Source organism: Aquila chrysaetos, chromosome Z (assembly GCF_900496995.4).
Source record: "Aquila chrysaetos chrysaetos chromosome Z, bAquChr1.4, whole genome shotgun sequence".
NCBI lineage: Eukaryota > Metazoa > Chordata > Aves > Accipitriformes > Accipitridae > Aquila > Aquila chrysaetos.
In genome coordinates this window covers 8094012-8109398 of record NC_044030.1, presented here as the reverse complement: position 1 = coordinate 8109398, position 15387 = coordinate 8094012, and the positions used below count along the sequence as shown (strand labels likewise).

Sequence of the window (15387 nt, the reverse complement as noted above, 5' to 3'; positions counted from 1 at the left end):
CCGTTTGTGCTAATCCCCGGGGGGGGGGCCGCGCCCCGGCGGGCCGCCCGTTCCGCTTCCTGCGGAAACCCTCCCCGCGGCCGTCGCCGCCCTGCCCCGGGCCGGAGAGCGGCGGCAGCCCCGCGGCGCCCGGCCCGGCAGCCGGCGGCGCTCCCCTCCCCTCGGCGGGCGGAGGAGCGCACTCCCCACCCCCGCCGCAGTGGCGGGGTGGGCCCCGGCGAGGCGATGGCGGACGAGGCGCAGGGTAAGAGCTGGGCGGCGGGCAGCCGGCCGCCTCCTCCTCCTCCCCCGCCGCCGCCTCTCCCCGCGGTCCCGCGGTGGGGGGGTACACCTGTGCCCGGTCCCGCCGGGCGCCGGTGCTGAGGGGAGGTCTCCCTTCGCGCTGCGGCAGGCGGCTGGAGCGAGGAGGCGGTGGATCACTTCCTGAGGTGGCGGCGCATCGGAGCGAGAGACGGGGCGGCCATCAGGTGGTTCCACGCCGCCAACGGCAAGGCCCGAGCCGGGGAGGCCGCGAGAAGTAAGTGTGAGCCGCTGACGGCCGGCCCGGCCTTGGGGTGGCCGCCTCGGCGTTAACCTTGAGGGGGGACGGAGAGAGGGGGCCTGTTCGCGCCGTGAGGCGCTGCCGCTTCGTCTTCCAGGCGAGGCCCGTGGCGGGACGGCCGCCTGCCCCTGCGAACCGGCGGGCCGGCATCGCGAAGGCCGGCAGGAGGAGGTTGGGAGCAGGTGCCCTTTATAGGGCAAAACTCGTTTGGTTGCAAAAAGGCAGCAGGCTTCCAGGCGTACGGGCCCTCTCTCTCTCGGGGCAGACCTTCAGATTAACAAAGCTCTTCATCCCCTACCAGCAGACCAGAGCCACAGTTAAGGAGCCTTCTGGTTTCATGCGCTCGAACTGAGCGTATCTGGAGTGTTGTTCAGTTTATGTGTTTGCATGGCAGGACACAAAAGCTGCTGCCGCCGCAGGGGAAAGTGGTTTCTCTGATGGAGTTGCACTGAGAAGAGACCGCAGCTCCAATACACCAGCCTGGGCAGCAGCGGTCAAGTTGTCCCTGTTCTTTCCTGCTTGTTCGCGTGGGAGGCCACCCATTCCATTGTGCTGACGCTTCTGTTTGCAGATCTGCTCTGGAAAACAGAAAATGGAAATGACCTGACTGAAAGTCCTTTCATCCTTCCTCCCTTCCTTCCATCCCTCCCTCCCTCCATCCAACGGGGTTCAGTTTAAGGCCTGTTAGAAGGGCAGCAGGCAGAGGAGCAAAACCTTTTGGAAAATTACTGTAACTCTCAAGCTGGCTTTGCCCCAGGTGCCTGCCTGTTGAGGAGCAGCTGCAGTGCCATGAGGATTAGGTGCTTGTGCCGGCTTTGTCAGGGCTATAGTGCAAAACTTGTCCCCTCTTCCTGAAAAAGTTAGGGATTCCTGGATAGTTTTGATGCTATGTGGATGGATCTTCTTCTGAGTCTCTTTAGGATGATTCGAGATTGTGTAATGTTGTAACACACTGGGTAATATTTCTTGGAATCTACCGGACAGTTTTATTACTGCTTTTCCCCCCTATTTTGTTCAAGGTGGTTAAAGTATTTCAGGTTATTTGTGAGCAGTTTCTTTCAGTGAATTCTAATTTAATTTATGTGAATATCAGGGAAATAAGTAATTTATTTATGTAATTTTATATCTAATTTGCTTTCTATTGACTGTATAATTATGATTATCTTTTTTATTATTATTTTAGTCTAAGTAACTGTATATATTGAATTCTCTGCAAAGCTGGTAGCGCTGCCCAGGCTCTCAGATGCTTCTCATCATAGCAAGCTGTTTTCAAGAGCTTGCAGCGCTCCTAAGATTTCCACTCACTTGTCTCGTGTTTCAGCTACCATTTTCGTGGCAGATGTTGCTGGTTGGCTGACTTTTTTTTAAAGTTTTGGCTGAGGTGGGTTGGTCAGTTTTGAGGATGAGACAAGGGGAGTACTCAGTCTCTGCCCCTGCTAAAATCTTGTGGTCACCTTTTCTCTAAAAGGCTCTGTCTGGAAGCCTGTTTTAAGAGGAAAGGAGTTGAAAATTAGCATGAGTGGATTTACATTTTGGATATTCATTTTGCTGTTCCTCTGAACAAAACGTGCTTACTTGGCCAAATGTATCTACAAAAACCAATTTTCACGTGCTTGTAGATTTCTGAAGAGTTTAGTGGCTAAAGTACCCAAATAAATGTATCTCTGTTGCTTCACAGACAGCAACTCCTACTGGGTAGTGTAAGTGTGCACAGTCCAGTGTAGAGAGACTTGCGCTATAATTGTTACTCTGAAGCAGACACTGGAACTATTGGATTTGCTTCTGTTAGAGCATTCATTTTTTGAATCAACAGGTGATGTTCACATGATAGAAGCAGATGTCCTTCTTCGTGGTGGCAAGGGAGGTAATGGAGACCCTATCATGGCTCACCCACCTGAAACAGACAGTGACAACACATTGCAGGAATGGCTAAAAGAGATTGTCAACACAAATAAAGGCATCAAGCTGGATTTTAAGAGGTATCTCAAGACAAAAAGATTTTATATTGTTTGCGTTCTTACTAATTAACAATTTTACAGGTAGTGTTAACTATCCTTTGGTGATGGTAGAGTGAATTTTTTTTTACTGTGCAATTTAGTGTAATGCATTCCTTCCTGAACAGAAAATGAGGAACCATAATCAGTATTACTAAATGCATTGCAAGAATAAAAGCTTTAAAAGTCTTTTGAACTACAGATAATGATTTCATATTCAGTGAATTAGTTACTGAGTTGCTATTGAGCAAAGTTTTCCCATCGGGAAAACTGAAATGATAGTGCCTGTCTGGAAAGCTCCTGTCGGTTTTCGGCTTTCCCAAAGAAGTTGGGAAAGACAGCCTTCCGACTGGGAATTCAGACAGTGGCTCCCAGGCTGCAAATGGGGCTGAGCCCCCTGGGTCTCTCTGCCTGGCAGCGCACAGGTCTGTCCTGCTGTCATCTAGCTTTCTGGTGTCGTTCTGTACCATGGAAGGGGAATGAAAGTGTCAAGGTTTTTCAAGGAGCTTCTGAAAAGCCAACTCCTCTTCCAGGTCTGCTGAAGTTCATAATAATTTAGAAACATCAACCCATACCAGCATGAATATCTTTATTTTCCAAGAGCTTCCCCACCCCACCCCAAAGGAGAGGAATTCTGTTTCCTGGTCAGTTCCAATGCTAACTAATCTGTTGGGGTTGTCTCAACTCAAGAATTAGGTGTACTGCTTCGAAAATCTGATTTCATACTGTCACAACCCAGGCTGGACAGACCAGGATAGTCGTGTTTAATTCGAAATTCCCTCAGGGTAAATTAAGGTGAAACAACACCAAACGATCAGTTGAAGATTTTATTCATGACAGAAGTAGACTGAACTGGGGAGGCGTGGTAGTAGGTGGCAGGGTTTCTTACAACGGGAATTGGCATAGGACCACTTCTGTAAACTGTGTAACCATATACATCAATTCAGGGAATAAGGAGATCCCTCCCGTTGAGTCACGAGGTTCAGAGCAGACCCCCTTGCTTTCTAGACTCCTCCTCAGAGAAGGGCCCAGGGGCGGCTGGATCTACTCTTAGTCTCAGACTTGGTCAGTGGTTTATATCTTGAAACAGATGAGGTGTAGGGATTGTGGAAAAGGAAAGAGAGAAGAAGAAAGAGAGAGAAAAAGGAAGAGAGAAAGATTTCACTGGTCCTGGGTCCAGCGTCGGTCCAGTCAGCCGAGGGGTCCAGTCCCGGTGGGCTTGCACACCCGGGGCTTCAGTTTGTGTCCTCTTATCATCCTTGCCCCTCCTCTGGGCGGGCACCTGAGCCTTTGGGCTTGGGGGTCGTTTGTGGAGTAACTTCTCCTTCCCTGCGTATGTGGCCGTTGTTTGATCTTTGTATCAGAACAGCTTATCGGAACAGGGAGCTGCGCACCCTCCAGCACGCCCTCCCCCTCCTGTTGCTGATGTCTGAGCTGATGGGCTTTTCACCTTGGTGCCTTGCTGTGCAGGGTTTGTCTTTAAGCAGAACTTGCCCCACCACAATGTTTGAGACATTAACTCTTTCAGTCTCTCACACATACCACATATGATGTGGTGTTAGATTCCTTCAGCATGGTTTGTAATACAAAAAAGTCGTCTTGCTTTTTGTGTGGTAAGGTGCATGTATATTGAAGTAAATTCAGTTTCTTTGGTCTAACATTAATTACATTTTCAGAGGTTCGTTTAGAATTTTAACCATTAGCTGTTTCATTGTCTTTAATGGAAAATACACCTGAAAACCCCATGAGATTGCCTTGAAGAGTTTGAAATGGGGTTCAGTGAGCTGTGATTTTCAGACATACACTTCTGCAACTCCTAACTTTAGCTTTGTCTGAATTTGCACATACAAATGTCTTATTTTTGCAGCAGATGGTGAATCCACCCACACATTAAAAAGAGCTTCACCAATGCCTAAGTATGGTATAGAAATGCAAAAAAAAAAAAGCTAGGTAGTTGTGAAACGTGATTTATATCTGTTGTTCTGTGTAATGCAGTCACAGTTTTCATGTGGAAGTTCATGAAAGTACAAAAGATGAGGGCGGGCTAAATCCTTTTATTGTTACAGAATCTGTAAATGTCTGCCTGGATGGAGAAGGGAAAGGACAAGAGAAGTAGGTGTTTGTTTTTATCTGTTGCTTGGTTTTTTGTTTTATTTCTTCATTTTAATTATTTTTAAATTAATTTTAAAACATCTGCCTCTTGTTTTTCCACAAAGAATTTCCAGCCAAGTGCAGTGATTTAAAAAAGCTTTTAAAATTATGTTGCATTATAGAAGTCTAATTGTACAAAAGCAATTTATTTTGCTATTTAAAACATACAAGCACACAGTGCACATATAGTCAAAAGAGTCATAACAGAATTTGATGTTCTTTGGGGTAATATTTCTCTGGATACCATTGCTGAATTTTTGAAGATTATTTCAACAGCACTTAAAAATAAGTGGTTTGTATATTTCTACTCTATGTCAGTTTGACTGACCGCATAATCAATTTCCTGCTAGCTTTATCTACAGAAATGAATGTATTCTGCAAAAGGACTTCAGAGTCCCACTTCAGAAATGCCAGAGTCATTCAACATGGAGTCAGCAATACATTTGAATTTTCCAAATGCTGTGCGATAGAAGCAGTGCTGTCTGGTTTTCATTTTTTTGTTTGTTTATTTCAAGAGATGCTGCTTTGGGCTTTTTTCTCTTTACATTATCTTGTACTTTTGTCATAAAAAGGAAGGCATTCCACTGGCTTCAACAATCCCTTGTATATGGGAAAATGTGAACTGTTCTGGCCTCAGACAACATGAGAAATACTTACGCCAGTAATGTCAACTCAAGCCATGACTAGTTTTTTCTGAGAAGACTTGAGCTAATACTGAAAGTGTTGGGTGGAACTCCTGCCACTATGCAGCTTTCTCAACAATACAAAAGTTAAAATGTACAAACTGACTTTTCACAGGAAACAACACAGGCAGCTCGGGGGACAGTTTTTGGCTTTAGAGCTAACCTAACGTAGCAGCTGGCTGCCATTCCATTTTTGGCCTCAAATCCTGACACGATTCATCTGACCTCATCATGAGCCAGGTTAGGCAATAAGTTGTTACCATCCCTAGAAAACCAAAGTTTACCACTTTATGTCCCTGAACTCTGCCACTGCTGCCAAGGTAAGCATCAGCGCTGGTGCAACAGGCTGGAAATACACAGCTAGGAATTGGGAAGATACAATGGCCTTGGCCTTGGGAATTGGGAAGATAGGGTAGCGGTTAACCATCATCTGTGTTGTTCAGCCAGGCAGCCGTGGAGCATGTAGCCTGTGGTTTATATCTGTGTAAGCCAGAACAGTTGTGATCCTCTCCTTGCTCTTCCCCTTCCTTTTCCTGGTGCTGCTGTGACACCCAGAGGGACCACTTCAGGATGTTGAACAGGGAAACTTACCATGCAGAACAACATGAAGAATTTTCTGTTGGCTCAGCTCGGTATTGGGTTTCTGAAGGATTTTGAGGAAAAGCCACTAGAAGATGGCTTATTCAGAGCTTTTCACGACTCGCAGGAGAAAACACAGGTCCTTGCTATTAGTAAGGATATCACAACTGTGACTATAATGATTTTGAATTCCTGAATGTTACATAGAGTGTTAATTAATTTGCTGTGAGAAAAAAAAAATATGTCTCTTCTTGGCATTCATTCCTTTTCCCCATTATTCCACATTTCCTTTCCTTCCACAATACTGCTGTTTTGACAGTTTTGGTAGGATAGAGGAAGGTTATTGGTTGCCTTCTAGTTATGCTTTTTCTTTTGATTTGAGAAAACAGTGAGAATATGTGACTTAAGGTATTCTGTTAAATGCTTACAAGTGGTGCTACATTGGTTGCTCAAGTGACTACATCTCATACTTAATAATTAGCTGTAGGATGAACATCTGATGGGCAGACCACTTCATGCTACCACTACCATGCCACACTTTTGAGCTGTGGGAACAACCACTACAAAAGTGTTGGAGCCTGCAGTGGCTTCCTTAATTACAATCCTTCCTAATAGTTCAGTAACATCCAAGTCTTAACAGGGCAAGAGTTAGAAGAGCCGTGAGGTAAGAGCCACAAAGCAGTTCATATTGGGTAGCAGGGAGGCAAGAGGCTTACGCTACTGTACACCAGCAGTAGTAGTCACCTGATGGTAAAAGGGGTCCTCAGCATTTGCTGTCTTGCTTACAGGGGCAGTTTCATTAACGTACCCATCTATATATGTACTGTACATTTCGCATCCTCAATCAGAGTGAGGTGTTTCATCTTGCCCATGTGTTATTGGTACAGTCTAGAAGCCGTACGGCCTTCCTTGGAGCTTCTTGAACATGTGAAGCAGCATTTGAGGCGACCTGTTTGGATCAATGCGGACATCCTACCAGGACCTAATGGAAATAATGCTGTAGTGGATGCAAAAGGGTTCCTTGACACTGTCACTTCATTTTTCCCAACTGTAACCTTATCGCTGGGATGGACAACTGGCTGGCACCCTGACAAACACAATAAAGGTAAAGATAGAAAATGTAATGCTTACACTGCATAGTTTATTTTCTTCAAATGTATTTCATAATGGATTGAAAATAAGTTATATGCCACCTGGTCAGTTTGAAAATAATAGTGAGCGTGATAAGAATTATTTTCTTTGTTGGTGTGTATTTGATAGTGTTTTATAGCAATTACTTCAATGTATCAGTTGCAGTAGAACTGCATAAAAAAAATGATATTTTTGTTGTTAAACAGGATTTTGTTCTTGAACTCATTCGCACATATTGAGGAATTTTGGGGGACATATTGCTCACACTTTGTTTCAGGTAGTCTGCTCCCTGAATCCTAGGAGGATTGGTTTGGTAATTGGAATTGTGGCACATTTCCTGAAGAAAAATAGATTAGCTGGAAATTTAAAACCCTATCAGTGTGCTTTTGCAGTAGATAACTGAAATCAAATTATAGGTCAACATTTTTTTTAACATTTCATTTCTGTTGAATAATTGAATTTTTGCAATAAGTTTTCCAATTTATTGATGTTAGTAACTTTCTAAAATCTCAGTTTTGAGAATCTAATTGAAGTTTCTTATTGTTAGTCCCTGACTTGAATTTAGATGCTGAACCTGTAACCATTATCTTAGGGTCCTTTCGACAGGATTCCTCACATAATTCTCATAGCTGCTTTCTTAGGGTGTTTCACTCCAGTGCACATGCATTTGTATGCAGTGGCGTAGTCCCTGCCAATATTGTCTCTGACTACAATGGCAAAATTGTACACCTTTCCAAATTGCTAATTGTTTATCAGCAAGTTTTAATACTGTGTTATGAGGGTTTTGTTGTCTGTTATAACGTAATTTTATTAAACTGTGTAGTACTTTGTCCAAAGTATTTTCAGTGCAGTAAAAAGTTCCTGGAAATAATGTACTGGAAATATTGTACTGAGTCATCTTTTTTAATAAATGTAACTTTATCTCCATTCTAAATTTCAGTTTATGGTGATGCTAATTAAGGATATGCTGTAAGACACGAGAAAAACAGCTTATTTGACTGATTTCAACTACAAGTTGCTGTTTGCCCAACAAAACCTGTTTTTTTAAGATTTGCTGCTTTAAGTCTTTTCAGTCACAACATTGCATATGAGTACTTGAGAAAAAAATACTAAGAGTTGTTGCTGAAGTTAAGATTTTCGTAGCCTGTAGAAATAAGAGAATATTAAATACCATTTTAACTAGCTCCAGTGCTTGTAAAAATCTCAACAGCAGGCACTTCAACCATTTTAGATTGCTTGATTTTTAGCATTTTTTAAGTACAAAATTTTTTACGTGCTTTATTTCTCTATAATTTCAAGTCTTCTATTGCATTAATTCCATTCTTTTCTAAATTTTTCAAAATGTTTCTGTTTTTTAAGGGTCACTATCAAGTTAAAATTAGTCCATGTTGAAGTCAATGGCAACACTGTTTTTTAGAGAGAGAGCAAAGATACAATTTCCTGGACATTAGAAAATGTCACATTCTATAGCTGTATGTAAAATAACACTGCAATTAATAGAAATAAAGACTTTCAGAATAAGTTTATTTTTTGATATCAGTATTGCTTTTCCCCTCTGGGACAGTGACGTTTTGTATTTATAATGATTTAGTGATTTAATTTTAGAGTGATGTCATTTTCACAAAACCCGTGTTTACTCTTGTATTATCTTGCAGCCTAACCATTCTAGAATTTATTGTGTCTTTACAGAGGTTGTATTTGTGAAGAAATCTTTTTAATCAAATGGTCTTTATTGTAGGCTATGATTGGATGATGGTGAAAGAAATGGCTCGGATATGCAATACTATTTCCCAGCCTGTAACTTTCCCTGTAAGAGCAGCATTAGTACGACAGTCAATATCTCAGCTGCGTTGGTTGATGCAACAGTCAGATAGGTAAGTTTGAGGGCCTTTATTTTTAGCTGTCTTTATTACAAAGGCACATAATTGTTTATATTAAATATAGCACAGTTATGTGTACATACTTATCCCAATTATGTTGGAAATATTTTTTCTTCTGAATTATCCCTTCAGTTTTTTAATTCCTTCAGTTCTTACATTCTGTTGTCGTACAGAAGTGGTCACTATTCATTTCTTTAATAAAATTCCAAAAGCTTCTTCTAAAATTACTTAATATAGGTAGAGAATCTTGTGTAAGTTTGTAATCCAGTTGCACTATGAGCATTTCATAAGACTAACGTAGTTTAATAGACCAAGTAGTTGGATGTTGCAATTTGGAATTAATTAAATTGAAATACTTACATTTTATAGATACTTTTATTGGATTCAGTATTTATATTTTCTGAAATAAAGTGGCGTAAAAACATTAAAGGTGATTCTTAGGTTGGAAGTTAATGAGTGTGTTACGAAGCTGATTTTGCTTTGGTACTTGAAGTACATTCAGTGGTTTCCAAACACTGACTTAATATTTCCTTCTAAATATAGTTCTTACAAACCCATAACAATTTCGTATAAAAAAACTTAGTTACATGTAATAGAATGAGAATAAAACCTGCTTTGTACGTACTGTGTTTTACTAATCTTTTTCACCTACTCTGTCTAGCTACAGTTTAATAAAGTTGTTCCTTAAACACCAATCAAGGTCAAAGCCCAAGACAGAAAAATTAAGACAGTGACTTGTATGGAAAAAGTCTAAGTAACTAGAGACAACAGGGTGGAAAAAATAAAGTGCTTTTTTTCTCATTTATAGTGGTGAATCAAGAAATCAGAATTAAACTTTTGAAACTGGGAAATTAATTCCAAAATGTTATGTTAAGAGTATGTCTTGTGAATTGTGCCATTCTCAAATATGTCCTCACTGGATACAAGCATTATTCCCACTAAAATACTAGGATTTTCTCTTTTACCTCAGCATAAAAATCCTAATTTTTCTTAGTAGCATGATTAGAAGACAGAAATTCCTGAGCCAGTTTTGCTGACATACAACTAAATTCTGATTTACCTGTATTTTAGATTAATACAGTTTTAATAAACAAAGGGGAAAAATGAAGTATTTGTCCTGTGGAGATTGTGGAGGGCAGTGCTTTTAACTTTAAATGATACTTTGAAGTTCTTCAGGTTTTTTTTAAGAGTTCTATAAAGTCTGTGCAATTAATGAGAACAGTGTGTGTGATAAAGTACAGACGATACATTCAGTTAATCAGGTGGCATTACTACACATCACGTGGGTGACAAAACACAGAGAATGAAAATAACGTACGACTGAGATTGCCTCATATTTTCTGTTACAGTGCTCTGCTTGTAACTATTTATTACTTTGTCAAACTTCAAATGCTCAGCCTGGTAAATTTCTTTGCTGGATATCTGCCTAAGATTTTTTTATTTTATTCCTTGCTAGGTTTTGCAGAACAGTTCACACAAGGACCAGGCTACAGATAAATTATTCTGAGTGGGTTTAGGATTGTCCACCTTAAAAATTTTGCAGTCCTCCTTGGGAAGTTCCAGCAAGTTTAGCTCTAGGAGCAAGAATGTGAAGTTTGACTGGAGCCAAATTGTGTGACTTACCTCCGTAATGAAGAACTGAAAAATGTGTCAAAGGAATAGACCTCTGCAAATTTTAGTTTGCATGTGTCAAATAGTGGTTTATTTAAAGACTATCAGTAGTATTCTTCAGCTAGACTGTCTGTACCAAGCATTCTGTGTGCCCTGTGTGCAAACTAGGATGTGTTTGATCATGTCTGTTTCTGCGGGTAGCGTTTTGATCTAGCAATTGTTTTTCCCAGGAACTTGAAGTCACTGTGGTAAGAAGATAGGAGAGACTCTCCGTGCTGTTGGTTTTGGCACAAAAGCAGGGTAGAGGGTGATGACTTACCTGGATATAGAGGGGTGGGGAGGGCAGGGACATATAAAACTGTTAATTCTGATAGTTCATAAATAGTGGTTGCTTAACTTTGAAATGTGAGGGAGATTAAGTTTGGGTATTTAATGACATTGCTAAAATTAAGATACCTAGTCCTAAATATTTTTAGGAGCTTACTAGTGCAACAGCTTTCTGTCTTACATGCTTTATCTTAAGATAATAACATATTTTTTTTTCTCTTTCTCTCTTTTTTTTCTTTTTTATTTCCTTGTTTTTGATATAGATACAGCCTCACTGTTTGGACAGGAAAGGAAGATCTGTATTCTGTAGAAGATTTGCTTTACATCCGAGAAAACTTTGATAAAAGTAGGGTTTATTATGACATCTCAGAGCCACAAAATTCTGAATTCAAAAAAGCCATAGGAGTAGAATAGTAAATACAAAGCAGGCAAACTCTGACCTTATAATACTTAGCTCGTTAAACATGAAGATTTCTTGTTCAGGGAAATGTATTTTCCTTCCCGAAAGAATTGTATAGAATGCAGCCATGGTCACTGGAGGTGTTTTTGTATAACATTTTATTGAATGGCTTCTCAAATAGAAATTTCATGCCTTCTTTAGTAGGTCAGAATTGTTACTTACTCGTAATAGGCATGTTCCCTCTCATTCACCCAGTGGTGTGTAGTAAAGGCTACTCATGTTACCTAAATACACTGGTACTTCTTCCCTGCAAGCATGTAAAGGGGAGAATGGCCCCAGGTGATAGTTGTGGACCAAGGTAGTTTGCTACTATCTGCTTTTGCGTAAGACAAAATGTACAGGACACTTAGGCTCTACCAAAGCCTGTTTTTGCTTTTTATAGGGGAGGGCAAGAGTCAAGACTGTATTAAATACACAACTATGCAGTTCCAAAAGGGGTTATTTTGTAGCTCATCTTGATACACTCCATTTTTAATGCCACTGCAATTGACAATGTTCTCACTCCTGGTCAACAGAAGATTCTGTTTGCTAGATGTGGAGAGTGGGATCTGTAATGCTACACATTCCAGGGAGAAAGAATGGTTATTTTTGCTGAATTATAACCGATCAGGTTCTCTGTAACGTGGCAATTGTGCGTTCCACACCATGGCTTGCCTCCATGCTTTCTGAGCCATCAGCAGCATAGTCCTTGGATTGTGAGAAGGCTGAGTTGCAGTTGTAGCTGCACTGCAGGAGGTGCTGGGGCAAACAGAACCCCCAAAATGAAGAATAATCCTGTCCTGTACCTAGAGCACAAAGATGGATTACAGTGAGGCGTACATCAGACAGCATCAAAAGAGCTATAGTGTTCTATAAGAGAGAAGTGCTGGTGGTTCTTTCAAGAGTTTGAAACTAAATTTTAAGTATAACAGGAGTTAGGTAAAACGTTCTGCTGCAGTCTTTCTGAAAGCTAGAGGCTCTAAGAATGAAATAGCTGTACAGTGATTAGTGCTTACAGCAAAAATTGTACATTTCCTTGTTAGCAGTTATTTTCTACATTCTTCTAGTTTGTGCACCTTTTTAATTCTCAGAATACAAATTCACAAATTTTCAAAAGTTGAACTTCCCTTTGAGAAAAGCTAAAATCATTGCAACCCTGCTTATCACCCTGCAGGAAGAGTCTGACCTGTTTCATTTGAAGCATTTTGTGCTGCTTCTGCTTCTACATCCCTTAAAATTAATACAGATACTGACATCTGTGCAGATTGAGACACAAGCTGTGTGTTCTTGCCTTCTGCCAAACATTACAAAGGCTTTTTTTCGCAGTGACAGAGGAGATTCTGATTTCTAAATGAAAGCTGATTCTAGGAAGGGACTTGTTCTCCTTTTCCAATTCTTCTCACATGCTTCCTGCAGGAATTGTGTTAAATTTGATGTTTTACACAACGCTGGACAGGCTGTTAGTACTAAAGAGTTAAATACAGCAATTTTCAGTTCTTACATAGCATTAGTACAACTGTGATAGAAAAGTTAGTTGTATTTATTAATCCTAAATCTTGAAATGTGGTGATTTCGTGCAGTCATTAAAATTCAAGATTCCTGCTTGTTACCTACATTCCTTCGCCAGGTTTATCTAATAATTGTTTTACATTCTTGAGGGGTAGAACTTTCATCATTTTTGTTACCTACTAAGATACAATATACTTGGATAAAATTAGGAAATATTTTTCCAAATAAGGAAAATAACTATCTAGTTGGAATAGTTAAACAGAGTATTTAATTTAATTTACACAATCAGTCAGTGTGAATTGCAGTAACCACCAAAAGGTCAAGTTTGGCAGTGTGTTCCTTTTAATGAATTGGGATAAATTATGTATTTTGTAGTTCACTGTGACAACGTGATCTGATCTGAACAGATTTAACCTCTCAATTCGTTACAGCATCTCTTTCTTTGAGCTTGGCATGCACACTTTGCTATACCATGGGAGGAAGAGAGATTAACTGCTTCCTAACTGATCACAACTATGGAGATCATTTTAAACACTTCAGAGACCCTTTTCTAACCCAGATCATTTTGACTAAAACAGGTTCAGGTGCTATTGCCTGAACAGGTGTGCTAGCACATCTGATCACACAGTATCCTTTTCTGGATGATGACCCTTTCACCGAACTCCCCTTCAGGGAGAACAGGATATATGAATGACCAAAGCTCCAGTTAAACCAAAGTTATAGACTTTGCTTTGAATCTATAGTACATAAAATAAACAAGTAGGAAATACAGTTCAGAGGTTTTTATTTTCTGGATTATACCATTGAACAAGAAGCACTTAGGGGACATCAGCCAGCGTTTGGAATCAAATGCTACGTAGCTGCATTAGTCAAAATGAGTCAGGCAGTGTCTGAATAACAGAATTTGCTTTTTAGGGATGTAAAAGAAGCAACTTCAGGGCACATCGCTGTAGCCATGTTCATTTATTGAATGAAAGGTGCCATTAAAGAGCATTGATTTTTTTGTATTATTCTTACTGAACACTTTATTAGTTCTAGGCTTAGTCTAGATTTCTCTTCAAGATATTGCTGGTCATTCAGAAGCCATACATTTATTTCCAATAGATTTAAAGACAAGTATCTCGTTGTCCTTTTGCTCCACAATTTATGTAAACATTTAGGACTGGAAGGGACTCCTAGATCTTGTTTCAGCTCCTTATTGCAGGCAGTTAAATTTACTGTCCTAAGGGATTTCGTCTTTCAGTGGGTTAGGCCTTTTTGTGTCCACACTGGCAAACTTTTCTGTTATTTAGAAACTTTTTCCCACTTACCAATTCTGACCTGAAGTATTAGGATTTGTTAAAACTGGTTAAACTATTACGTAAAAAAAATATCAGTGATTGCCAGAAGTATTTTTAAGGGTACAGACTTCATGGAAGAAATATCACCGAGTACTATATGTGGATGTGAATAAATGGGGATATTCACATAAAATTAAAAGAAGACATGATCTGGATTACCAGAAAAAATTAATTAAGGTAACAAGACATGTAAAACTAGATTAAACAAAATGCTAGAAATCAACTCTGTGAAGCATTCTTGCAGTGACAGAAGGGTTTGACTGTAAGGTGAATTTGATTATTCTGTATGGATTATCCTACATATCTGTATTTCTGTATGTATTTTTTATCCATGGATCTCTGTTAGTTTCCTGTGAAGTCATTTCTGTTGTTCATGTCAGTCTGGGCTGACTTCCATGTAAATAAATTCATTTGAATTTGTTTCTCTGTTTTCATGCCAGTCTTCATGCAAATGCTCTCCTTCTAAAATAAGATGTGTTAACTGTGGGGCTGGCAATAAGATAATAAAGCTGAGGTGAAAGCCAGTTATTTACTTGGTTAGAAACGGGGATCTGTGGCAGGTCTATGTTACTCTAGCTGTTGCTGTCTTTATTTTTTTTTTTTTTTTAACCTTCTCTCAGGGATCTGTTCCTTGTACTTAGAACTTTGTTTAGGATCTATAAATTCTGCCACCTCTTTATGGAATCATTTTCTCTCTCACTGTTGGCTCATGTCTGTTGATCTCTTTCAGCCAGGTCTTCAGACTTAATTGTCCTTGTTACATGAAAGATCTGGTTGACTTTAATGGAATTAGGTATTGTTCAGCATGTGCAGGTGAGTTAATTGATTTATAAAACATTTCTAATTTACTGCAAGTGTAGTTCAAGCTTTGTATTTTTCTGTGAATTTGATGGAACTTAATAAATAAATAAAATAACGTTACAGAAAAGAATTGGCATCATTGGTCATGCACAGCTACTCAATAATATCCTGCAGTAAAATGTGAGTACACTGGTGAAAGCAAAACAGAAGCTGAGGTTTGTTTTGTGTAAATGTTCTATGGAATCGAAGAAAATGCCCCCAAAGACACATTTACCAAAAGCAGTTCTCCCCATCTTCATCTTCAGCATTCATTTGAAGAACTACTCAGTTTTGCCCTACTCTGACTGCAAAAACCCCCAGTATTTTTCTTCAGTTAAAACCTTCAAATAAAAGCCTTTTGT

General features: G+C 40.0%; 1 protein-coding gene across 5 annotated transcripts; it reads left to right on the top strand.

Moving 5' to 3' along the window:
- The first annotated feature begins 101 nt into the window (after positions 1-101).
- On the top strand, positions 102-14605 carry FAM151B (family with sequence similarity 151 member B). 5 transcript variants are annotated; one of them, XM_030004157.2, is made up of 7 exons: positions 123-137; positions 190-244; positions 392-517; positions 2355-2520; positions 6836-7053; positions 8818-8953; positions 11161-14605. In XM_030004157.2, the coding sequence occupies exons 2-7, from the start codon at positions 226-228 to the stop codon at positions 11309-11311; spliced, it is 816 nt and encodes a 271-aa protein (XP_029860017.1). In that variant the 5' UTR covers positions 123-137; positions 190-225; the 3' UTR covers positions 11312-14605. The 5 variants fall into 5 exon arrangements, with proteins under 5 accessions (XP_029860019.1, XP_029860018.1, XP_029860017.1 ...); XM_030004159.2 differs by having other exon boundaries at positions 102-244; XM_030004158.2 differs by lacking the exon at positions 392-517 and having other exon boundaries at positions 109-137.
- The last annotated feature ends 782 nt before the right edge of the window (positions 14606-15387 follow it).